The 26,946-nt window shown below is 45.0% G+C and overlaps 1 protein-coding gene across 1 annotated transcript in view; it reads left to right on the top strand.

The window, feature by feature from the left end:
- The window catches only part of LOC124598421 (Down syndrome cell adhesion molecule-like protein Dscam2), a 378,789-nt gene that overhangs the window by 133,957 nt on the left and 217,886 nt on the right, over positions 1-26,946 (top strand). Inside the window, exon 5 of the mRNA XM_047136000.1 lies at positions 8,606-8,757. Within this exon, the coding sequence (XP_046991956.1) occupies positions 8,606-8,757 (152 nt within the window). The remainder of the gene's footprint in view (positions 1-8,605; positions 8,758-26,946) is intronic.

Here is a 26,946-nt window from a genome sequence, read left to right as displayed (position 1 = left end):
AAGATCCTTAGAAAACATGTAATTGGTATGAGAAAATAAAAGTTTTAGTGCATTCCAGGTCCATAGGATGGATTATCTTCATCCTCTGCAAACTCCTCCTCCAGCTTCCTCTTGTTCCTCCTCCTGTTTACTCTTGCTTGTATTTCTAGACTCTTTACAGCCCTGTCTGCAGCCCGAAGGCGTTCCTTGTCTAAAGCAAGCATCGCTCGTTGTTGTGTTCGTAGATTTTGCTACCATTTTCTTCAGTTGCAGTTACTGCAACACTGTTCCAAAAGGTGGTCATGTATGAACACTTATCACATTTCAGTTGTATTTCACTAGCAAGTCCTACGTGCTTTATTATGGAGAGTTCCAGACCAACTTCACTACAATGAATACATCTTACACAGTTTGAAAAAATTCCTTTGAGAACCGACATATCAAATATTTCATTCACATCCGATTCGCCCATAAAACATTCATAATTTTCACTCATTGAACCAAGCTTCTTCTGTGAAGTATTTTCTTTCCCACTTTGACTGCTATGGGCAGGTGTACTTGAGAGGTTAGGTTCACTCACTTGGTTATCGTCTTTATTGTTTACCGTAATAACACATACCTTTGGCTTTCCAACATTTCTCCTTTTCTTAAAAGCCTTCAGAGGATTTCTAATAACTTTACTTTTACTCATTATTATACTTCAACAAAACAGAGACTCAAGAAACAGAATTAATTACGAATATTTTCGAGATAACGACAGAGTAAATAAACATGAAACAATCGACAATCACACCAGCGATATATATTGAACCATCACAGGTTAGCCACAACACATACTTTATCTCACATCACTAGAATGTACCTGATGAACACGGACGTTAATAATAACACCATTTGACAGCAGTTTAACAGCGCCACAGTGGGTCACGCCCATGTAGAACACATTTCAAAAAAAATTTAAAAATAGTTGTAGTCTTCGGAGTTGAATAAATTATATATCTATTAAAAGGTAATAGTCTGCAGATTCAGAAAACGCAAAAAAGTAAAAATTGAACTTTTCATGATTTTGAGCCTTTCCGGAGCCCCTTAACCCAAACCACTGGTATTTGCGACTTCAGTGGCGTCGTTTCCTGACGAAAGCTGGTTGTGCCTCGGTGCCAGTGACAGCCGTGTGTTGGTTAGGAGGAGGACAGTTGGGGGATGCAACCAACCTGTCTGCATACTAGATACACTGGACCTAAACCTGGAGTTATGGTCTGGGGTGCGATTTCGTATGTGACACCAGGAGCACTCTCGTGGTTACCCCACGCACCCTGACTGCAAATTTGTTCGGCATTCTGTGTATTCGACCTGTTGTGCTGTCATTCATGAGCAACATTCCAGGGGGTGTTTTCCAACAGGATAACGCTCGCCCACATTCCGCAGTTGTAACCCAACATGCTCTACAGAGTGTCACATGTTGCCTTGACCCGCTCGCTCACCAGATCTGTCCCCAGTCCAGCACCTGTGGGACATCATCGGACGAGAACTCCAGTGCGGTCAACAAACAGCACTACCGTCCGTGTACTGACCCACCAAGTGCAACAGGCACCGAATTCCCTCCCATTAACTGGCATCCAGCACCTATACAACACAACGCATGCACGTTTGCATGCTTATATTCAACATTCTACCAGTTACACCGGTTAATTAATGTACAGCATTTCACATTTGTTATTAGTGCACAGCATTTCACACTTGCAATGGCGTATTTCGCGCTTTTGTCAACCTATTATCTTGCAATGTTAATCTCTTAGATATGGCACCTAGACAAATGTACCTCCAAAATTTCATTACTCTACGTTGATTTATTTTTGATGGATCGATTTTTTTGTCAGTGTATTTGTGAGAATGAAACGACACTATAAAGCATAGCATTAATGTATGGTGCGGCATTAGGGGAGGAAGGACAATTGGTCCCCATTTTATCGATGGCAATCTAAATGGTGCAATGTATGCTGATTTCCTAAGTAATATTCTACCCATATTACTACAAGATGTTTCACTGCATGACGGAATGGCGATGTACTTCCAACATGATGGATGTCCGGCACATAGCTCGCGTGCGGTTGAAGCGGTATTGAATAGCATATTTCATGACAGGTGGATTGGTCGTTGAAGCACCATACCGTGGCCCGCACGATCGCCGGACCTGACTTCTCCGGATTTCTTTCTGTGAGGAAAGTTGAAGGATATTTGCTATCGTGATCCACCGACAACGCCTGACAACATGCGTCAGCGCATTGTCAATGCATGTGCGAACATTACGGAAGGCGAACTACTCGTTATTGAAAGGAATGTCGTTACACGTATTGCCAAATGCATTGAAGTTGACGCATATCATTCTGAGCATTTATTGCATTAATGTGGTATTTACAGGTAATCACGGTATAACAGCATGCGTTCTCAGAAATGATAAGTTCACAAAGGTACATGTATCACATTGGAACAACCGAAATAAAATGTTCAAACGTACCTAAGTTCTGTTTTTTAATTTAAAAAACCTACCTGTTACCAACTGTTCGTCTAAAATTGTGAGCCATATGTTTGTGATTATTACAGCGCCAACTATCACAAAGCCAAAAAAGTGGTCCAACTAAAACATTCATATTTCTTTACGTACTACACGAATATGTGATAAAAATGGCAGTTCCTATTTAAAAAACGCAGTTGATATCCGTTTGACCTATGGCAGCGCCATCTAGCGGGCCAACCATAGCGCCATCTGGTTTCCCCCTTCAAGCTAGACAAGTTTCGTACTTTGTATTTTTTTCGTTTGACGCTTATTTCGTGAGATATTCGGCCAGGTCACTATCAATGGGCCACCATGTATAGATGTTGGGCCTGATGTTCATCCATGTAACTGCTGCTACTGTAAGAATAAAAGTATCTCTGCATCTGTCTTTAGCACAGATTCATTTATATCTTAAAACTATTAATATTTCAACCAGTGACTTCTTTAATGAGATTTTCACTCTGCAGCGGAGTGTGCGCTGATATGAAACTTCCTGGCAGATTAAGACTGTGTGCCTGACCGAGACTCGAACTCGGGACCTTTGCTTTTCGCGGGCAAGTGCTCTACCATCTGAGCTACCGAAGCACGACTCACACCCGGTACTCACAGCTTTACTTCTGCCAGTACCTCGTCTCCTACCTTCCAAGCTTTACAGAAGCTCTCCTGCGAACCTTGCAGAACTAGCACTCCTGAAAGAAAGGATATTGCGGAGACATGGCTTAGCCACAGCCTGGGGGATGTTTCCAGAATGAGATTTTCACTCTGCAGCGGAGTGTGCGCTGATATGAAACTTCCTGGCAGATTAAAACTGTGTGCCCGACCGAGACTCGAACTCGGGAGGAGAGCTTCTGTAAAGTTTGGAAGGTAGGAGACGAGGTACTGGCAGAAGTAAAGCTGTCAGTACCGGGTGTGAGTCGTGCTTCGGTACTCAGATGGTAGAGCACTTGCCCGCGAAAAGCAAAGGTCCCGAGTTCGAGTCTCGGTCAGGCACACAGTTTTAATCTGCCAGGAAGTTTCATATCAGCGCACATTCAGCTGCAGAGTGAAAATCTCATTCTGGATCAGCAACTTGTCTTAATGTTCTGAAATGCAAAATTGTGCGCTTCACAGACAGACAAAACGTAGTATCCTATGACTATAACATCAATGAGTCACTTCTGGAATCGGCCAACTCGTAAAAATACCTGGGTGTAATACTTTGTAAGGAATATGAAATGGAATTTTCACGTATGCTCAGTCGTGGGTAAAGCAGGTGGTAGACTTCGATTTATTGGCAGAATACTGGGGAAGTGCAGTCAGTCTACGAAGGATATTGCTTACAAATCACTCGGGCGACCGGTTCCAGAATAGTGTCCGAATGTGTGGAACCCGTACCAGATAGGGCTAAGTGACACAGAGATACTGAAGAAGCTGAGCTGGAAGATTCTTGATAGACGTAAACTATCCCGAGAAAGGCTAGTAACAAAGTTTCAAGAAACGGCTCTAGACAATGACTCTACGAGTATACTAGAACCCCCTCCGTAACGCTCACATAAAGATCGTTAGAAAGGTTAGAATAAATACTGCGTGCACAGATGTATTCAAACAATCATTCTTCCCGCGCTCTATACGTGCATGGAGCGGCAAGAGTCCCTAATAAGTGGTACAATGGGTAGTACCCTCTGCCAAGCACTTCATGGCCATTTTCAGAGTATAGATGTAGATGTAGTTACTGCAGCCATGTCAGCTGTGTGAATATTTTCATTCACTTTCCTTATTTGAGTGGCATCACACAATGTAAGGCAACATCTAGACACAAGTCTCTTGACAGTTACGGCGCTCAGAGCTTGAGTGATTTCGATAGCATATTTTCCAGCCTTTTTCGGCTATACAAGAACTACATTCGGGATTGCCAACTTTTTTAGAGACAAAAAATGTATACTATTTAAGGGAGAGATTAATAAAATGTTGAAACTTCCTGGCAGATTAAAACTGTGTGCCCGACCGAGACTCGAACTCAGGACCTTTGCCTTTCGCGGGCAAGTGCTCTACCATCTGAGCTACCGAAGCACGACTCACGCCCGGTCCTCACAGCTGTACTTCTGCCAGTATGAGGACCGGGCGTGAGTCGTGCTTCGGTGGCTCAGATGGTAGATCACTTGCCCGCGAAAGGCAAAGGTCCCGAGTTCGAGTCTCGGTCGGGCACACAGTTTTAATCTGCCAGGAAGTTTCATATCAGCGCACACTCCGCTGCAGAGTGAAAATCTCCTTCTGGTAACAAAATGTTTCTAAAACTTAAGTATTTTCAAAATGGATCTATTTATTTCCTTAAATATGAATTTTTCGTACTTTCACATTAAATATGGGTCTCTGGTTGGATGTAAAAGGTTAATAACAAGTGTTGCGTTACAAATTTGTTTAAACCAATAAAGAACGACTTTTTAATTTAAATTTATTCAAGCTCACTCTTTTCCTTTCCGCTGGTTCGCACCCAGACTGGAATTCTATTTTGGTATACGCTGAGGTAACATGAACAGAAACCATATAGGATGTGATTTTTTTAATTTTTCATTCACTTAATCACTTGCTTTTTAAGCATGCTGGCTGGTGACAAAGTGCTTTTGCCCTCGTTTCCCGTACCGGTCACGCTCTCCGTAATTTCTTGTCAGCCGAGAATAGCTCAGAATTTCGTGCAGAGGTACGTGCACCCTAGCCAAGACTGCATTTGCTGTTTTGTCTCTTTTTCTGATGAAATTAATTAAATCCACGTGGCCGCAGCTTAGTAAAAGGAATTTGTGGTGTCACCGCCAGGTGACCGCTAGGTGGTAGCTTTTAAATCGGCCGCGGTCCGTTAGTATACGTCGGACCCGCGTGTCGCCACTATCAGTGATGCAGACCGAGCGCCGCCACACGGCAGGTCTAGAGAGACTTCCTAGCACTCGCCCCAGTTGTACAGCCGCCTTTGCTAGCGATGGTTCACTGACAAAATACGCTCTCATTTGCCGAGACGATAGTTAGCATAGCCTTCAGCTACGTCATTTGCTACGACCTAGCAAGGCGCCATTACCAGTTACTATTGATGCTGTAAAACATGTACCGTCAAGAGCGATGTTCAACAATTATGGATTAAAGTTAAGGATTCCAGCAGCTACGTACGTTTTTTGCTAGTCTAATTTCCTTGACCTTTTCCAGACCTCACGCCAGTCTGCGTGAGCTAAAACGCGTGCCTTTCGGCTTCCTCTCATAGTGGGTTGACTGTCTTGCCAATCCACAACAGAATTCTCTCCTTCCTACCCACACTGGCTTGCGTTCTCATTTCGGTAACCTTTGTACCAGTGCTTGAGTACCCACGACACATTGTAATGGTACACTATGTGATCAAAAGTATCCGGACACCCCAAAAACATACGTTTCTAATATTAGGTGCATCGTGCTGCCACATACTGGCAGGTACTCCACATCAGCGACATCAGTAGTCATTAGACATCGTGAGAGAGCAGAATGGGGGGCTCCGCGGAACTCATGGACTTCGAACGTGGTCAGGTGATTGGGTGTCACTTGTGTCATACATCTGTACGCGGGATTTTCGCACTAGTAAATACCCCTAGGTCCATTGCTTCCGAAGTGCTAGTGAAGTGGAAACGTGAAGGGACACGTACAGCACAAAAGCGTACAGGCCGACCTCGTCTGTTGACTGACAGAGACCGCCGACAGTTGAAGAGGGTCGTAATGTGTAATAGGCAGACATCTATCCATGCCATCACACAGGAATCCCTAACTGCATCAGCATCCACTGTAAGTACTATGACAGTTAGGCGGGAGGTGAGAAAACTTGGATTTCATGGTCGAGCGGCTGCTCAGAAGCACACATCACACCAGTAAATGCCAAACGCCTCGCTTGGTGTAAGGAGCTTAAACATTGGACGACTGAACAGTGGAAAAACGTTGTGTGGAGTGACGAATCACGGTACACAATGTGGCGATCCGATGGCAGGGTGTGGGTATGGCGAATGCCTGGTAAACGTCATCTGCCAGCGTGTGTAATGCCAACAGTAGAATTCGGAGGCGGTGGCACTGTCACAGCACATGCCTACATTGATGTTTTAAGCACCATCTTGCTTCCCACTGTTGAAGAGCAATGCATCTTTCAACACGATCGAGCACCTGTTCATAATGCACGGCCTGTGGCGGAGTGGTTACATGACAATAACATCCCTGTAATGGACTGGCCTGCAGAAGGTCCTGACCTTAATCCTACAGAACACCTTTGGGATGTTTTGGAACTCCGTGCCAGGCCTCACCGACCGACATCGATACCTCTCCTCAGTGCAGCACTCCGTGAAGAATGGGCTGGCATTCCCGAAGAAACCTCTCAGCACCTGATTGAACGTATACCTGGGAGAGTGGATGCTGTCATCAAGGCGAAGGGTGGGCCAACACCATATTGAATTCCAGCATTACCGATGTAGGGCGCCACGAATTTTTAAGTCATTTTCAGCCAGGTGTCCGGATACTTTTGATCACATAGTGCATCTGCTACGGTCTCTACTTCAGCGTCTAAGGACATTATAAATCCCCATCTCGCGAAAATCTGTTTGATCATATCGAATTTTTATTCGCCCAGGACAGGAATTATTATAACATTTCTCTCTTCTTTGAGCTACATTATCGGGAAACCCCTTTTTAATACGAAACTGATAACTAGATATCATGAGAGGTGAATGGGCCAGTATTGAAGGAGGCTGACAGTATGGTGTTGTCAGTAGACAGGTAATAAAAGCGAACTGGTAAATGAGAAGAAATCAGTAACTTCGAACGTGGACTAGTCACTGGATGTCACCTGAGTAACAGTTCATTTATAGTCATTTCAGACCTTCCAGAGCTGGCCAAGTGGACTTTTGGTGATGTGACAGTGAAGCGGAAACGCGGAAGAACAACCACAGCTAAACCGAGACTAGGCAAACGCCATGCATTGACGGACGGGGACCGTCGAGCATTCCGGAGAGTGGTTGCAAAGACTCGCATGAAGTCAGCAGAAGGAATCCCTCAAGAGTTTCAGACTGCTACCAAAAGTCCAGCCAACACAGTAATTATAGGTAGGGAGTTAAAAATAACCGAGTATAAAGGCCGAGCAGCCCGTTAAAGGTCACCCATTTCCGTAGTCCAGGCTAAGCGTCGCATGAGGTAAAGAGCGATGCCACTGGGCAGTGGATGGCTGGAAACGAGTCATTTGGAGTGATGAATCACGCTGTAACCTGGGGCAATCCGGTGGAAGGGTTTGGATTCGGCACATGCCTGGAAAACGTTACTTGCCATCATGTGTAGTGCCAACAGTGAAATACTGTGGATGTGGGGGAGGCAGTGTTTTCTCGGATAGGGTGTGACCCCCTTTCTGCGCTTAAGAAAATGCTAAATGTGGAAGGATATGAACCCATTTTACAGCCTTTTGTATTATGTACAATAGAGGAACAATTCTTAGACGATGACTGCATCAGCATGATCATGCCATCTGTCATAAAGCAGCATCTATGAGGCAGTGGTTTGTAGACAGTTTCATCTCTGAAATGGACTGACCTGTCTAGACTCCCGACCTGAGCCTAAAGGAACACCTCTTGGATCTCATCTGAAATGCAAAATTTCGCTCCAGACCCCAGCATCACTTGCTTCGGTTCTTGAACAACAATGGACTGTCATTCCTCAACACCCATTCAGACACCTCAGTGAAAGTGTCCCCAGTAGAGTAAAAGCCATCATAAAGACATAGATGCACACCCGATATTAATATCCGCTAAAGAATTTTCGGACAGTTTTGACCAGATGGTATATGTCCTTTGACTAGTTTTAAGTATTAGGAGGCTCGACCACTTGTACTATCTTCCACCGGTGTCTGGTAAGGCGGGAAGAGTGAGCTGCAGAGCAGCGTCCATGTGCTGTACAGTTAACATTACGTTTCTTCCAGCTACTGACTGACACAGAGCCAGACCGTAGATGGGTCAGTACGTCGAAAGATGATTATTTATTTCTAAAGTTTCTTGGCACCAGGTACGCTACTTTTCCACTTTGCCCATTCACTTGCTTTCTCTTGTGTCACAGGTATACGATTGGCCAGTACGTGGACCAAGCTGGTGACGTCATCAGTCACGTGAACATCTCATCGGTGCGCATACAGGATGGCGGCTTGTACACGTGCAAGGCCAGCAACTCAATGGGTGCCGTGTCCTACGAGGCCAGACTCAATATTTACGGTGAGTATGTTTAGATTTCTCACAAACAAATTTCTTGGCACTGCAGAAAAATGACATGTTTATGCTTCGCTCTGCGGGCCATTAGAGTTTTCGAATAAGGTTCCACTCTACAGCGGCGAGTACGCCGATTTGAAACTTCATGGAAGATTAAAACCATGTACGGGGCCAAGAATCGAAACTGGGACCGTTGCCTTTCGCGTGTTAGTGCTGTACTGGCTGAGCTAACAAACCACGATTCATGAACCATCCTCAAAACCTTGTTTCCACCAGAAGCGGCGCCAGAGACTTCGGGACATTTTTATAACCACCCTTTTGCTACCGTCCAGATAAATTCTAAAGACGTGTCGTCTTTGTACATGGGAATCTAACCAAAGTAATGTACTCATTGAGCAGAAAGAAACGAAAACTTTGCTCTGGATCTCATTAAAAAGCAAAGATTAGAACTAAGCTCAAGCATAGTTATGTACAGAAAGACAAACTACTAAATATTTAACATGATTTCTGATATTTTTCTGGCGTGATTGGTAGATCCTGTGTCAGACACTTCAGGGGTTTAAAAGTGCCATCTCCCTTTGCAAAAATATATTTTTACTGCTACGCAAAAACTGTGCCCCATATGTTCATACAGTAAATGCACTGGAAACAGTTACAACGTGGGCTCCTGACTACTTCTTTTACTCTGAAGAATAAGTTCTAAATTACTGCAATTATTACATTACCCGTTGAAAGATAGAAGACAAACAAACGAAGATAAAAGACAAAAAAACAGATCCGCAACATGAATTGATGAAAACAAAGAACCATGTAGCCAACAACATCAGCGATTATTTGTCACTTAAATTAGCGGAACTGATGGAAGAACTATACCACTGTGATAAAAAGGACTGTTGAGATGTGGATAAAGATGTGACAGGAGGGAATCGAATTCTTGAAGGAGGCAGTGTGCAATGGGAAAGAGAAATATGACCAGATTCCAGCCAGACCTACGCCAGCAAAAATGGTTCAAATGGCTCTGAGCACTATGGGACTCAACTTCTGAGGTCATCAGTCCCCTAGAACTTAGAACTGCTTAAACCTAACTAACCTAAGGACATCACACACATCCACGCCCGAGGCAGGATTCGAGCCTGCGACCGTAGCGGTAGCGCGGTTCCAGACTGTAGCGACTGTAGCGCTGAGCGGTTCGCTCGGCCACCTCGGCCGGCCCTACGCCAGCGTTTGCAGACTTAAGTCAGATGCAATTGGAACACCAATAGTGGTATAATGGTGTGCCAATATACCAGTATAAGGGATAACAGTATGCAGAAACACTACTGAACATTGCATCACGACCGTCGTACGGTAGTGACGTGTATCGAAAGAAGTCTCTCGTGTCGATGTTCCGCCCCCAGCTTAATCACAGAATGTAAGCGTAGGCTACTGCGGCCATTTTCACAGTTAATAAAATTCTTCTGGTATGTGGCTGCACTGCCAACGTATAAAATTCTCCGACGTTTCGCTCACTATTGCAAAAGCAATTCCTCAGAGCATTTTCGCTAACTGTTGGATGAGAAAACTTTTGTATCTTATATACTTGCGGAAGAGGCTGCTACCATAATCTTATGGGGTATTGAGGACGAGGAGAAATAGTGTCTGACATCATTTATAGCTGTTTGCATTATTTCCTTTCATTCGTAAAAACAGGCGATCTTGTTCGGTGTGTGCATTATTGCTTGCCACTGGTGGAAACGGCCTGCAGCTGTGACGTAACGCTGTTTACATGCTGCCTAGCACCGGCCGAAGCATGTCGGTGCTCTGTGTACCTACGGCCGCTGTGGGCTTCCGCGCGCCTGTGTGTGTTGCTTCGCATGAGCTACCGTTCCGTAGTGCTGCTACTGCTGGCAGCCAAGACGACGGAATGCACCGCGCCTTCTAACATTCTTCGTCGTGTCTGTTTGTTCTAAGTCGTGTCTCCCTACCACTTTCGCGCAACGACGGTCTAAGCGTATTTTTTAAGGAATTGACTAGTTTGAACCTGGGACCTGTTACTGGTAAGGAGACGCCAGACCACACATGACATGTAGAGTTCAGAAGAGTTCAGTGAGACTAGCGATGATATAAACAAATACTTAATGATTTCAGCGACAGCTCCACTGCACTCCCTGTAAAAGAATCTTAAAACTAACTTAATTTAGTGGAAGGGGTTCAAGGCTTTCCTACTTTTAGTTAGCTGGTAAAATAACGTCGAAAAAGCAGTTAAGTTTACCATTGGAAATTTTATTCTACTCACAAAACATTGTTTATAAATTGCACTATTGATAAAAGGAAATGTTTTAATACAGGATGATAAAAACCAACTGCGTTCAACAAAAATGTGAACGAATATTCCCTGAATGGGTTTCCAAGTCCTACAATGGATCGAAGGATGCCCTATGCCATATCACATCTATAATCTAATTTTAAATTAAGTTTCACAAAAGAGAAAACTATCAAAATGGTCTACAGTGACCCTCAATTATCTTTAATTACTTATCTAACTTGTCATAAATTGCAGTGGCTGATGTGGCTTCTCAATAATTATATAACAAAAAGACCATCGCGTTTCAGATTTTAACTTACGTAGCAAATGTGAATACCATGAGCTTTAATTGACGATCGACACTAGTATTACGCAAAAAGGGGATGCAACAGATGAGACTTCTGCAGTTCTGAGTGAAGCCTTGTGCGCTCAAAAATGCGGCATCGCGTGCGTTCATTACCTTGTCAGTGTTTAGGCAGCGTCAGGGGGCGGCGAGCAGCGCAGCTCCTCACATCTCGCCGTCTCGGAAGCAACTCTCCCTACCTTCCCCTTACTACAATTTACCGAAGTTGGTTTAAAAAAAACTATCTGGCTGTGTTTTCAACTGACCAATCAGGGTCTCAATGTTAACCTTAAGCTCTGCCTACAAAATTCTGTCTATCCAATGAGAAACGCTATACTTTTCGTGGTAGGGCAATGTTTTTAAAGTTTGCAACGTAACAGAGACGCGAAAAGTCTCACGCTAAACTTGCAACTAGTGTGGCCCTTTTAGTGTTATCGTAAGATCTATACTGTTCTTCTGGAGGGTTCTATCTTTTAATATGGGCTGGGGGGTGGTCCTGGCGGTTACTTTTCGTGGTGAGGCAATGTTTTTAACGTTTGCAACGTAACCGAGACGCGAAAAGGTCTCACGCTAAAACCTGCGGCTGGTGTGGCCCTTTTAGTGTTATCGTATGATCTATACTGTTCTTCTGGAGGGCTCTAGCTTTTAACATGGGCTGGGGGGTGGTCCTGGCGGTTAGCTGGCGACGTGGGTGTCCGTCCCTTATCGTAGGGCCTTCTAGCTTAACACGGTTCTGCTCTTGGCTTCTGTTCTTGTTTCTCCCCTCAGAACTGTGTCTGTTTCACGGTGGGAAGGTATGACATGCATTTAGGCGTTCTTGTATTAGTCTGTGGTACTCCATTTGCTCACTCGTTGATCGTATTACTTTGGTTAATTTAATGTCAGGATTTATTCGGAGCTATGTGACATACTGCCGGATTTGCTATCATGTCAGGGTTTTCACGGAAGGTGTTGGATTTGCCTGACACCTTACAACCTCTCTATTTATTTTGCCGGGTCGCTTGGCTATGTCTATCGCCTCTCTAATTTCCTTCTGGTAGTTGTTTCGCCAGTATGCGGATATCTCTAAACCCTGTGCACCACACTCATGCTGGTATTCTGCCACCGCTGACTTGATGTATTGTCCTAGTTAGATATATCTTTCATGTACAGATATCCCTGTGCTCATCGGCCATCCCGTCTCGCCTACATACACTACTCCTCACTCACAGCCAATTTCGTAAACTCCAGCAGCAAGTGGCTTGTCAATTGCGTCTTTCGTTGAACCAAGAACATGTTTATTCTGTTGTTGCTTAGAAAGACCAGCTTGGTACCTGCTGGTCCGGGAATTTCGCCCACAAGTTCAGTGACCGCTTGAACATATGTTAGTAGGACGATATTTTGCGGTTCCTTCTGCGCTTCCCTATTGTCTTCATCCTTTGTCGTTATAACTTTTATCTATCATTTCATCCCATAAACATTGTCTTCATAAGTGGATCTGTTTTGCAGTTCAGCCTTCAGATTTTCTTCATCGCTAATCCCGTGGGCCCTCTTGGTTAAAGTGTACAGGGTGGATTTCTTCTGCATAAGACTGTGCTAGCGGGCTTCCGGTAAACTTCCGCGTCGATGGTAGTCAGCACTCCGTACTTTTCTATCTCAATAGTAAATTGGATTCTCCTGTGCTGCCGATTAAGGTGTTGGTAGAAGTTCTTTAGCCCTTCTTCTCAAAATGGTTCAAATGGTTCTGAGCACTATGGGACTTAACTTCTTAGGTCATCAGTCCCCTAGAACTCAGAACTACTTAAACCTAACTAACCTAAGGACATCACAAACATCCATTCCCGAGGCAGGATTCGAACCTGCGACCGTAACAGTCGCGCGGTTCGAGATTGTAGCGCCTCGAACCGCTCTGCCACCCAGGCCGGCCCCTTCTTCTCCATGTGACCAGATAACAGAGGTGTCATCGCCATATCGAAGTTAGCATTCTGAACGTAATGAAGCGGACTGGAGTGCTGTTCCTTCAGATTCTTCTATGAAGATATCTGCTGCAATAGGCGAGAGAGGGGAACCAATAGTTGTCTGTTCATAGAATTTCTCATTCCACATGAAATAGGTGATAGTTAAACAGTGGCGCACTAGCTCGCAGACACCAGGTGCCGTACGTTCCTCTAAGATTTTCACGGAATCTGACACTGATACATTTGTGGATAAAGACTTCACGTCGAAGGTGACAATCAGGTCAGCAGCCGAGATACACTTCTCTTTTAAAAGTGCTACAAAATGGGTGGAGTCCTCAACATATGACTGTGTGACTCACCAGATGTCGAAGCTTCGGAGACAGTTCTTACGCTAGACTGTAGGTCAGTGAATTCGCTATTCACAATGGAACTTCGGTAGCCGTTTACACTTGGTGCCTGTGGTTCAAATGGTTCAAATGGCTCTGAGCACTATGCGACTTAACTTCTTAGGTCATCAGTCACCTAGAACCTGGACTAATTAAACCTAACTAACCTAAGGACATCACACACATCCATGCCCGAGGCAGGATTCGAACCTGCGACCGTAGCGGTCGCTCGGCTCCAGACTGTAGCGCCTAGAACCGCACGGCCAATCTGGCCGGCGGTGCCTGTGGAAATTGTGGGATGAGTCTTTCGGCTGCATTGAATCCATTCTAGTTCTCTTTAGCAGTTCTGCAGTCTATTTATCTTGGCCGTCGAGTCTGCATTAAATTTCTTATAAATGGGTTCACTCAGGAGATCCTCCATTCGTTTGTTATCTGTCGTATCCACGTATCCAATACAGCGATGGGATTTCCCTTGTCTGCTCGTATTACTACTACGTGAAAGCTGTTCAGAGGCTTTGCGTGAGTCACGACTTGCACCGTTTCTTGCCGGATGTTCTCCGCCTCAGTTTGTGGTAGGTGACGAACCGTAGCATCAACAGATTCGATGATGTCTTCTTTCGCAACTAGTTTCGGTGCGATTGTGAAATTTATTCATTCGGCCAGAATTTCTGTGGCTGCACCGCTTAAGATGTCACTGGAGAGGTTAACCACTGTCTACATCTACACCTACATGCATACTCTGCAAATCACATTTAAGTGCCTGGCAGAGGATTCATCGAACCACCTTCACAATTCTCTACTACTCCAACCTCGTATAGCGCGCGCGGAAAGAACGAACACCTGTATCTCTCCGTACGAGCTCTGATTGCCCTTATTTTATCGTGGTGATCGTTCCTCCCTATGTAGGTCAGTGTCAACAAAACATTTTCGCATTCGGAGGGGAAAGTTGGTGATTGGAAGTTCGTGAGAAGACTCCGCCGCAGCGAATAACGCCTTTCTTTTAATGATGTCCAGCCCAAATACTGTATCATTTCAGTGACACTCTCTCCCATATTTCGCGATAATACTAAACACCCTGCCCTACTTTGAACTTTTTCGATGCACTCTGTCAGTCCTATCTGGTAAGGATCCCACACTGCGCAGCAGTATTCTAAAAGAGGACGGACAAACGTAGTGTAAGCAGTCTCCTTAGTAGATCTGTTACATTTTCTAAGTGTCCTGCCAATAAAACGCAGTATTTGGTTAGCCTTCCCCCACAACATTTTCTATGTGTTCCTTCCAATTTAACTGTCTAATGTCCAATAGCAGTCTTTCCTCCATCGTCTTCTGCTGCAGTTTGTCGTACTACCTCATCTAACGGATGGTGGTACCATCGCTCGTTATTGTGGCTTGTTGAAAAGTTAACCTGTCGACCTTCTCCCAATCATCCATATCCATTTTCCAGTCAGAGAGAGGTTCAGTTCCCACAATTTTCTGTCGTTTGTGTCGAGACTAAATGAATGTGGCGTATCCTTTCCCGCAACAAAGGTTTGCTGGCTTGTTTGTACACATATATTCTTTGTCTTGTTTGATTTTTAATGGGATGCCAGCCATAAGACTTTTGGCAGTACACTGGTGTCCCTGCATAGCTTCAAGAAGACAAGATCATTCATCAGTTTACCTTATTTTAGCCGCAGAGTTTCAGGCTGCCTGAAAGTTTCGTAGACTTCCTACCCATACAGGTTGGTTGCACGTAAGCGGAGGCTTTTTGGCGATTCCACCTACTTTATTTATCTCTTCGTCGATTGATGCTTGTTGACTGTACTCGGTGTCTTCGTACTGCGTTGCTGCACTGGCTGAAAAATGGGTTGTGGATTTCCGCACTGACTACTTTAAATGATGTAGCCGATAGATGCACAGTTACGTTTTACAGTACTTTAATTTCACTGTTCACAACCCCCCCCCCCCCAATAATACACAATTATATGGCCAGTGCACTATTGTTTAACTTTCGAGAAGCCTCATCAATAGTTTGCAGGCGAAACTCCACATACTGCTACAATAGTTTATTGTTGAAAATGTATGTGCAGTAAAACCTAACCGCAAAGTTCACAGTTCTTGAAGAATATTCAGGTACGTATGTAGCAGACACAGTCACTGTTTTTACGAACGGCATAATTGTTTAACACTTGTTCCGCAGTTAATTTGAAGCATTTTTGTTGTTCTAACCAGCAAAGGTTACTCGTCTGAAACTCGGCCGTGGGCTGACTGTGTCGTGACCAAAAAGCGGACCCTTATAATCATCACAATAATTGATGCTGAAACTGCACTTCTTTTAAAATTAAATTTACAGAAACTACAATTAAAATTTAACTCATTAATTTAACTGAATACATCGAAACATTGGTTCTTTTTAACAGTTTCTTCTACTGCAAGAGTTAAGCCGAATTATTTGTTTAAAGCGTGACATTAACAAATATGGTTACGTGAACAATACTATTGACAAAACTGTTAATTGCTTTGGAATTAATGAAGGGCCGGTTTTGCTAACGTGTTTTTGAATAGAGCTAAAGAGATACTTTAAAATTACTAGTACTTCGTCTTCCCAATTTTTCCACTTATTACAGTATTTATACTTGTTTAAATGTCAACAATAGAATTTAAGTTACGAAATAATCACGATACTAACTAGGAATAGTCATAATAAATTAGAAAATCAATTACATACATAAAACTAAGCACAAAATTAGATCTGGTTTTGCCGGCCGGAGTGGCCGTGCGGTTCTAGGCGCTACAGTCTGGAACTGAGTGACCGCTACGGTCGCAGGTTCGAATCCTGCCTCGGGCATGGATGTGTGTGATGTCCTTAGGTTAGTTAGGTTTAAGTAGTTCTAAGTTCTAGGCGACCGATTACCTCAGAAGTTAAGTCGCATAGTGCTCAGAGCCATTTGAACCATTTTTGAGATCTGGTTTTATTTACTTTAAAACTGAACGCCAATCTTTCTCTTTTATGAAACTGCAGATTAATCTCACGTATTTTAAGAGTAATCTGTCAAAAGTAACAAAACGAATTTAAGGAGACAGATGGCAAAACAAGAGGTGAATTAAAATTATCCCAGCTTGCTTCGTCACAGCTTCCACAGCCGTTGTTACAGTCAATAAAATTCCTCTTGATATATGACCGCATTGTTAATGTCAATGTATAATATTCGACAGGCATCAAGGATATGCAGTGTACCAAAGATCCACAAAGAGGCTTTTTTGTACGGCCATTGCGAATAGCATTAATTCACCGACCTACAGTCCAGGGAAAGAACTGGCTTCGAAGCTTCGCCATTTGGTGAGCCACGCAGAAGCATATGTTGAGGCTTCTTCCTATTTTGTAGCACTTTTGAAAGAATAGTGTATCTTGGCTGCTGTCCTGATGGTCAGCTTCGACGTGAAGTCTTTATTCACAAATGTACCAGTGTCAGATACCGTGAAAATCATAGAGGAACATACGGCACCCGATGTCTGCGAGCTAGTGCGCCACTGTTTAACGATCAGCTATTTCAGGCGGACAGAGAAATTCTTTGAACAGACAGACGATGTAGCTATGGGTTACCCTCTCTCGCCTATTCCAGCAGATATCTTCACGGAAGCATTTGAAGAAACAGCAATCCAGTCCGCACCATGACGCCCAGAATTCGCTATGTTCCTAACACCTTTGTTACCCGGCCACGCGAGAAGAAGAGCTAAAGAATATCCACCAACACCTCAATCAGCATCACAGAAAAATCCAGTTCACTATGGAGATAGGAAAGAATGGGGGGTTATGACTTCCATCGTCGTTGACGTTTAGCGAAAGCTGATGGCAAACTTGGCTACAGAGTATATAGAAAGCCCACCAGCTCAGACAAGTACCTACATCCCTCCTCCCTTCTTCACTCTACGCAGAAAAAATTCGTCCTCCATATTTTAACCAAGTGGACCCACAAGATTAGCGATGAAGAACATATGAAGGACGAACTGCAAAACCTAAGTCAGTGGTTATGGCTTGACCTGATAGATAAAAAGTATGGCGACAAAGGGTGCAGGCAAGAGGGAAGTGAAGACGGAACGGCAACTTGTCGCCCTACTACCATACGTTGAAGAGGTCACGGAACGCGAACAGGTATTAAGCTCATTTTTAGAAGCAGCAACAGAATAAAAAATAATCAAAATATCCACGGGTGTACTGCCGGTCTACAGTGTCCAACGGGCACAATATTTCGGCGATCATACATGTCGCCATCATCAGGTGAACTGACGGACTGAGCTCCTGTGAACGTGCCGGTACGGAGATCCGTACGCTATGGCTGCTCAGGGGGAACTGGGTTCGGTCGCGGCAGCGGCCGATTTAAATACCCTCCGCCCGAGGCGCACTCCCACCGCCGTCCGCGCCCCGCGCCACGGTCGCGCGTTGGAACAGCCGGGAGAAACTCAAGAATCACAGAATAAAAAATGTTCTTGGTTCAGCGAAAGTTGCAGTATGCAAGCTACATGCTGCTAGAATTTACGACATCGGCTGTGAGTGTGGACTAGTGTATGAAGGCGAGACGGAGTGGCTGATCAGCACACGGATATCTTACGTGAAAGGTACCGGTATGTCCGACAAAGAAAACACACCAAGTCAGCGGTGTCCGAACACCAGGATGAGTGCGGTGAACAGAATTTAGGGAAATCCGCGTACTGGCGAAACAGTCTCTTACCTTCAGGAGAGGGTTTAGAGGGGCAATAGAAGTAGGCTAGCGAGCCTCCAACATGAATAGAGAGGACGAGTACAGACTTTCAAATGTTCAAATGTCTGTGAATTCCTAAGGGACCAAACTTCTGAGGTCATCGGTCCCTTGGGTTAGGCTACACACTACTTAAAGTAACTTAAGGTAACTTCTGTTAAGAACGACACACACATACCCATGCCCGACGGAGGACTCGAATCTCCGGCGGGAGGAGCCGCCCAATCCGTGACATGACACCTCATGTCACGGCTGCCGGCAGTAACAACAGTACGGAGCTGCGGCTCGTGCGAAGCAACAGGCGCCCGGGGGACCACAGCGGCCGCAGGTACACGGAGCACCTACATGCCTCAGCCGGCACTAGGTAGCAAGTAAACAGCGCTACGTCACAGCTGCACGCCGTTTCTCATTCGCCTATTTTCACCAGTGGCAAGCAATTAAGCAAACACCATCGTGAATGTCTACTTTCACCAATGAAAAGAATTAATGCAGATACCAATAAGGACACGTAACAACTCTTCCCTTCATTCTGAATACCCAATAAGATTACGGTAACATCCTCTTCCGCTGGTATACAAGATCCAAAAGTTCTCTGATTCAGCAGTTAGCAAAAACGCCCTGAGGAAGGCCATTTGCAATAGTGTTTAAAAAGCCGAAGAATTTTATGCATGCGGTCACACACCTAGAAGAATTCTATTGAATAATCACGTAAGATTTAAGCAGCATCTTAATCTATTACACTGGACTGGATCATCCCATACGAGTGTTTCTGGACAAGGGCACTGAACATAGCCGGCCGGAGTGGCCGAGCGGTTCTAGGCATTACAGTCTGGAACCACGCGACGGCTACGGTCGCAGGTTAGAATCCTGCCTCGGGCATGGATATGTGTGATGTCCTTAGGTTAGTTAGGTTTAAGTAGTCCTAAGTTCTAAGGGACTGATGACCTCAGAAGTTAAGTCCCATAGTGCTCAGAGCCATTTGAACCATTTGAACCACTAACCATATTAGTAGCTGTTCTCTGCTGTCACAAGAAACAACTCGTGTAGAACAGCATCTAATAAAACGTGACTCTCAGTCAACCGCTAGTGTCACGACTGTGTTAGCAACAAATGATATGCAAGCTCATATTCAGATTTTTACCCACTGGTCGAATTATAAGGGTCGAACAACAGCTCAACCGGGAAACTTTCAGAGATGATAGTGTGGACCAAAAAAAGAACAAGATGTCTGGTAAACATAGGCTTTGAAATGCAAACCTTAAGAATTACGGACACTTGTTTGTCTTCCATACTGTGAATCAAATCTCTTCTAGGTGCAAGCTTTTTGCTGAATCTTCTTGGCAGTTTAAAATTGTCTGCCGGACCGAGACTCGAACTCGGGACCTTTGCCGTTCGTGTCAACATTATGTGCCTTGTGCAGACGAGCATTGCCGTGTTGGAAAACTGCACCAAGAGAATGTTCCATGAGGGCGCAGGATGTCCGCGGTGTACCGTTGTGCCGTCGCACCTCCTTCAGTCACTGCAAACTGTCACCTGTAGTATCCGATGGCTTGTCACCCCAGGACGACAGTAGTAACACTGCAATCACTCTGCAATCATTGGGCGAATGGGACCTCTCCCCAGGTCGTCGCAATAGTCTCTGACAATAGTCGTTTCGTTTAGTGCAGACTCGCGGTATATCGTTGAAAGCAATGTAACGTTATTCATGAGCAGTCCAAGCTTTGTCATGGCACCACTCCAAACTCAACCGCTGGTGTCGTGGTGTTAACAGTGTAACCGCTCTTTAGAGAGTGGTTATACAGAAACGAGTATTAGATTAAATTCTGTAATACGAAATGACCTAAGAGCCAAAAAAATGGTAGTTAAAATATTACAAAGAGTAGATATTCGAAATAGGGTAACGCAAAGTAGTACAAAGGGAATCCAAGGAAGACATAACAGAGCCGCGTTTTGTTTTGAATGTAATATACACCCTGGAAATTGAAATAAGAACACCGTGAATTCACTGTCCCACGAAGGGGAAACTTTATTGACACATTCCTGGGGTCAGATACATCACATGATCACACTGACAGAACCACAGGCACATAGACACAGGCAACAGAGCATGCACAATGTCGGCACTAGTACAGTGTATATCCACCGTTCGCAGCAATGCAGGCTGCTATTCTCCCATGGAGACGATCGTAGAGATGCTGGATGTAGTCCTGTGGAACGGCTTGCCATGCCATTTCCACCTGGCGCCTCAGTTGGACCAGCGTTCGTGCTGGACGTGCAGACCGCGTGAGACGACGCTTCATCCAGTCCCAAACATGCTCAATGGGGGACAGATCCGGAGATCTTGCTGGCCAGGGTAGTTGACGTACACCTTCTAGAGCACGTTGGGTGGCACGGGATACATGCGGACGTGCATTGTCCTGTTGGAACAGCAAGTTCCCTTGCCGGTCTAGGAATGGTAGAACGATGGGTTCGATGACGGTTTGGATGTACCGTGCACTATTCAGTGTCCCCTCGACGATCACCAGTGGTGTACGGCCAGTGTAGGAGATCGCTCCCCACACCATGATGCCGGGTGTTGGCCCTGTGTGCCTCGGTCGTATGCAGTCCTGATTGTGACGCTCACCTGCACGGCGCCAAACACGCGTACGACCATCATTGGCACAAAGGCAGAAGCGACTCTCATCGCTGAAGACGACACGTCTCCATTCGTCCCTCCATTCACGCCTGTCGCGACACCACTGGAGGCGGGCTGCACGATGTTGGGGCGTGAGCGGAAGACGGCCTAACGGTGTGCGGGACCGTAGCCCAGCTTCATGGAGACGATTGCGAATGGTGCTCGCCGATACCCCAGGAGCAACAGTGTCCCTAATTTGCTGGGAAGTGGCGGTGCGGTCCCCTACGGCGCTGCGTAGGATCCTACGGTCTTGGCGTGCATCCGTGCGTCGCTGCGGTCCGGTCCCAGGTCGACGGGCACGTGCACCTTCCGCCGACCACTGGTGACAACATCGATGTACTGTGGAGACCTCACGCCCCACGTGTTGAGCAATTCGGCGGTACGTCCACCCGGCCTCCCGCATGCCCACTATACGCCCTCGCTCAAAGTCCGTCAACTGCACATACGGTTCACGTCCACGCTGTCGCGGCATGCTACCACTGTTAAAGACTGCGATGGAGCTCCGTATGCCACGGCAAACTGGCTGACACTGACGGCGGCGGTGCACAAATGCTGCGCAGCTAGCGCCATTCGACGGCCAACACCGTGGTTCCTGGTGTGTCCGCTGTGCCGTGCGTGTGATCATTGCTTGTACAGCCCTCTCGCAGTGTCCGGAGCAAGTATGGTGTGTCTGACACACCGGTGTCAATGTGTTCTTTTTTCCATTTCCAGGAGTGTATAAACCAATCCGTAGTATTGTTAGGTCTCTTGAGTTTTTGTTTCAGCGGTGGCGAATGTGTTCGCAGTTCCGTGGTAGTCGGAATTTTCGGATTAGAAGCCTAATTAAATTCCAAATGGCTCTAAGCACTATGGGACTTAATATCTGAGGTCATCAGTCGCCTAGACTTAGAACTACTTAAACCTAACTAACCTAAGGACATCACACACATATCCATGCCCGAGGCAAGATTGGAACCTGCGACCGTAGCTGCAGCGCGGTCCAGAACTGAAGCGCCCAGAACCGCTCGGCCACAGCGGCCGGCAATTAAATTGCATTCCTAGAACTGGATTAGACAATGGAGTGGTGGAGAATAGATTGATTATATTGGGATACATTCAGAGGCAGAGTCAATTAGAGATGATTGGCTGTACGAACATTGATATTCAAGTGAATGTTGATTGTACGTGTTAAACGAAACGCTACGATCGTATACTTATCGATTGCGAAGAGATTTATTGACAATACGGAAACTTTTATGTTGAATTAGGACTTTATTCGCTGTATGCGAGTTATTAAAGAGTATTGGGACCGAAAATAGTTCGGACGTTATCACACCAATATCTTTGCCCCTCGTTGTCAAGATGATGCCGCTAATAAACGAGAAGTGAAAAATAGTGCCCGTTAAAAGGCTAAACTTGTGCTGAATAGACATTGAAAGGATTCGAACCCATAATTAATATCGTGTCGTGAGAATTGAGAAGCTTAGACATTGTAAGGCCCAGAGACATATTTATAATTTATCGGACATTAATGACAAAGGACAGTTTCATGGCAAAGCATACCTTTGGTGATAGGTACACGAAGGAATGTAGTACTGACTGATTCTTATAATACCGAAACAATACACACTAGGATCAACTCTCCTTTCACTGATCCCCCAGTGCCATCTCTCATTAATTTAAGAACTTAATTGTATCAATAAAACAGAAATTTACGAGACATTCCCAGTATTTACTAAACTTCATAATCAGCTAGTACATAGACAATAATATCTGTGAACATTCAAGGATTGCCTTTTTACAAACAAATTTAATAGGATTCAACGAATGCATACAGACTGCTAAAGTAAGTAAATCAAATTACTCAGGGAAACAAATTAGTAAATATAGACTGGAACTCAACTGATATCTTACTCCAGAGTAATAAATAAAAAAACTGTCTTTGGATCCGTCGCGAATGAAAGTGTATGAAATCTCTCTGGAAAAACGCGATCAATTTTCAACTGCTAGTTTTTTGCCGGCCGCGGTGGTCTAGCGGTTCTAGGCGCTCCGTCCGGAACCGCGCGGCTGCTACGTTCGCAGATTCGAATCCTGCCTCGGGCATGGATGTGTGTGATGTCCTTAGGTTAGTTAGGTTTAAGTAGTTCTAAGTTCTAGGGGACTGATGACCATAGATGTTAAGTCCCATAGTGCTCAGAGCCATTTGAACCATTTTTTGAACTGCTAGTTTACACGACTAGATTCACAACGTGATTCAGTGATGTTTTATGCCCGATCCACATGGCAGGTAATGGTTCTTAACTAGCCGGCACAATATATACACAAATTTTGAGATCAGCTCCACTGCTGGGGGGGGGGGGGGGGGGAGGGAGGGAGGGAGGGGGGCGGCAATGGCGAAGTTGTATCTGTTCTGTGCATTCCCGAGTCGCGACGACAGTGGGTGTGCGGGTGTAAAGAGAGCCTACACATTGCACGGTAACACCCTAGTCTGGGGTCCGCCCCAATAGCTGAATGGTCAGCGCTTTGGAATGCCACGCACGGGAGCCTGGGTTCGATTCCCGGCTAGGGAGGGAGATTTTTCTCCCCTCAGGGGCTGGGTGTTGTGCTGTGCTCATCATCGTTTCATCCGCACTGTCGACGCACAAGTTTCCAAGTGTGGTGTCGCACTCAATAAGACTTGCACTTGGCTGCCGAACTTCCCAGCTGGGAACTCCCGTCCACTGATGCCATATGCTCATTTCCATTTGTCCTAGTCTGGTTGCTGCTAGTCTCTGACCAGTGGTGCAGGGAGTCTATTAGTTGTCCTAGGATGGCAGGTGCAAATGTGAAGGGGTTAATGATGTGCTTAGTGCACAATACAGTCATCTATCTTCCTTTGCAGTGTCTGACTTGGTCGGCCAGAACCTTGATGACGAGTATGCCTGCCCTCACGTTCCCTTTCAATCCAACACTGGACAGTTGTCACATGCTAATGTCCCTCAATTCTTGATGAAGCACTATTCGACCAAGTGGCGAAATGGAGACCTACGCTGAAGTGACTTTCATACTCTGTAAGGTACTGATAACACTGTCTTACGATTGCACGGCATCTAAATGTCCTTCACAGTGATCACTCAATGTGTGAAACTGTTCACGACCCTTATGTGCCCTACCAGGCCTGGTAACAACACTAAAACAAGAACAACACTAATTCACTCTGGTCAGCATTCCTTTCCCACTAGAGCGCGCCCCGCTAAGCACAACAGCGCAGGCGCAGCGCTCGTCCGTCTCCGCACTACGAGATGGCGCTGCCTTAGAGACGGACAAAATTCTGCTTCCGCCGATCCGCATATTAATATGTAACGCAGCCAATGAGATTGCTGGTAACATAGAACCTTTTCTCCTCGCAGATCACACTCGCGCAGTGATACCTGAACGCGCGAGGTATTATAACGAGTGTACAGACCTCCGATTAGTCAGTCTGCATTTGTCTGCAACAGTCTGTACCAGTCTGCATTACTCTGTACCAGTCTATAGTCAAGTTTCAGTCTGCACCTAAGAAGATTATCATATTCCTGTACATAGGCATGAAGAGAAATGTATAGACACTTTGTCAAGTATCAGAGATATGTGAGAATAAGATTAACATACCAAGACCAAAGGAACTTCAGATTGTCAACTGTAAATAGCATCCAGAATCAAGTTAAGTAATTTTATGCTTGTTATTATTTTAATAAATGTGTGTGAAAATTAATCAAGTTCTGTTTAAAGTTGGTCACCGTCAATCCGCTGCTCTAAGTGTGCAAGTGGCATTTCTATCGTCTGACCTAATGGCAGAAGATAAGCACGCCACAATAAGACCATGAGATATATTGCCGACACTCGCCTACTTCGTTAGAGCGACAAGTCAAATAATCTGATGGTGTGTGTACCGAAGGTCTTACAGTAAGCACACCACAGCCACTGTTGTAATTTACATTGCTGCCAATTATATCAACGACTAAGAACTTGCATTGGCGTACAACTGTGTCTACTGGGTGCTTCACTTTTTTTGGCAGGGCATGTATATTTGTTCGTGCCCGCCCAGATAGAAGTGCATCTAAAAGAGCCGCTTCCGAGCGGACGAGGTGCGCCGGCCCCTGATCGAATCTGCATGGTAGATTAACGACGAGGGTCGGTGCGCTCGCCAGCCTGGTTGCAATTTTTAGGCGGTTTTCCACATCTCACTAGGTAATTACAGTGCTGGTACCCAAATCCCACCCCAGCTGCACGATTCGTAAACATTTAAAAAAACTTTCGCTCATTTTCTGATGAATAACACACATAGTTAAGGGTACACATATTCCTTCCATCGGAGGATGCGGGAGGGGGAGGCGTGTTGAGAGGGACAGGGAAATAACGGGGTGGAGGCAGGAAGGGCATCGGGGCACCCCTTAAACATATTGAGGCAAATTAGCTCAGAACCATGCCGACCCGACAGCACAAAGGCACAAGAAAAAGTATATATTTCTTGATATGCTTTGTAAAATCCTGTTTCGTCCAGAAAAACTACAGTACTTTTGGTCCCCTATATCCAGTAAAGGCTTGTTGTTGTTGTGGTCTTCAGTCTTGAGACTGGTTTGATGCAGCTCTCCATGCTACTCTATCCTGTGCAAGCTTCTTCATCTCCCTGTACCTACTGCAACCTACATCCTTCTGAATCTGCTTAGTGTATTCATCTCTTGGTCTGCCTCTACGATTTTTACCCTCCACGCTGCCCTCCAATGCTAACTTTGTGGTCCCTTGATGCCTCAGAACATGTCCTACCAACCAATCCCTTGTTCTGGTCATGTTGTGCCACAAACTCCTCTTCTCCCCAATTCTATTCAATACCTTCTCATTAGTTATGTGATCTACCCTCCTAATCTTCAGCATTCTTCTGTAGCACCACATTTCTAAAGCTTCTATTCTCTTCTTGTCCAAACTATTTATCGTCCATGTTTCATTACCATACATGGCTACACTCCATACAAATACTTTCAGAAACGACTTCCTGACACTTAAATGAATACTCGATGTTAACAAATTTCTCTTCTTCAGAAACGCTTTTCTTGCCATTGCCAGTCAACATTTTATATCCTCTCTACTTCGACCATCGTCAGTTATTTTGCTCCCCAAATAGCAAAACTCCTTTACTACTTTAAGTGTCTCATTTTCTAATCTAATTCCCTCAGCATCACCCGATTTAATTCGATTACATTCCATTATCCTCGTTTTGCTTTTGTTGATGTTCATCTTATATCCTCCTTTCAAGACACTGTCCATTCCGTTCAACTGCTCTTCCAAGTCCTTTGCTGTCTCTGACAGAATTACAATGTCATCAGCGAATCTCAAAGTTTTTATTTCTTCTCCATGGATTTTAATACCTACTCCGAGCTTTTCTTTTGTTTCCTTTACTGCTTGCTCAAAATACAGATTGAATAGCATCGAGGGGAGGCTACAACCCTGTCTCACTCCCTTCCCAACCACTACTTCCCTTTCATGCCCTCGACTCTTATAACTGCCATCTGATTTCTATACAAATTGTAAATAGCCTTTCGCTCCCTGTATTTTACCCCTGCCACGCTTAGAATTTGAAAGAGTGTATCCCAGTCAACATTGACAAAAGCTTTCTCTATGTCTACAAATGCTAGAAACGTAGGTTTGCCTTTCCTTAATCTATTTTCTAAGATACGTCGAAGGGTCAGTATTGCCTCACGTGTTCCAACATTTCTACGGAATGCAAACTCATCTTCCCCGAGGTCGGCTTCTACCAGTTATTGCATTCGTCTGTAAAGAATTGTCATTAGTATTTTGCAGCTGTGACTTATTAAACTGATAGTTAGGTAATTTTCACAT

Source organism: Schistocerca americana, chromosome 1 (assembly GCF_021461395.2).
Source record: "Schistocerca americana isolate TAMUIC-IGC-003095 chromosome 1, iqSchAmer2.1, whole genome shotgun sequence".
NCBI lineage: Eukaryota > Metazoa > Arthropoda > Insecta > Orthoptera > Acrididae > Schistocerca > Schistocerca americana.
The sequence above is the reverse complement of the archived record's forward strand: the minus strand, read 5'-3'. Positions and strand labels throughout refer to the sequence as shown.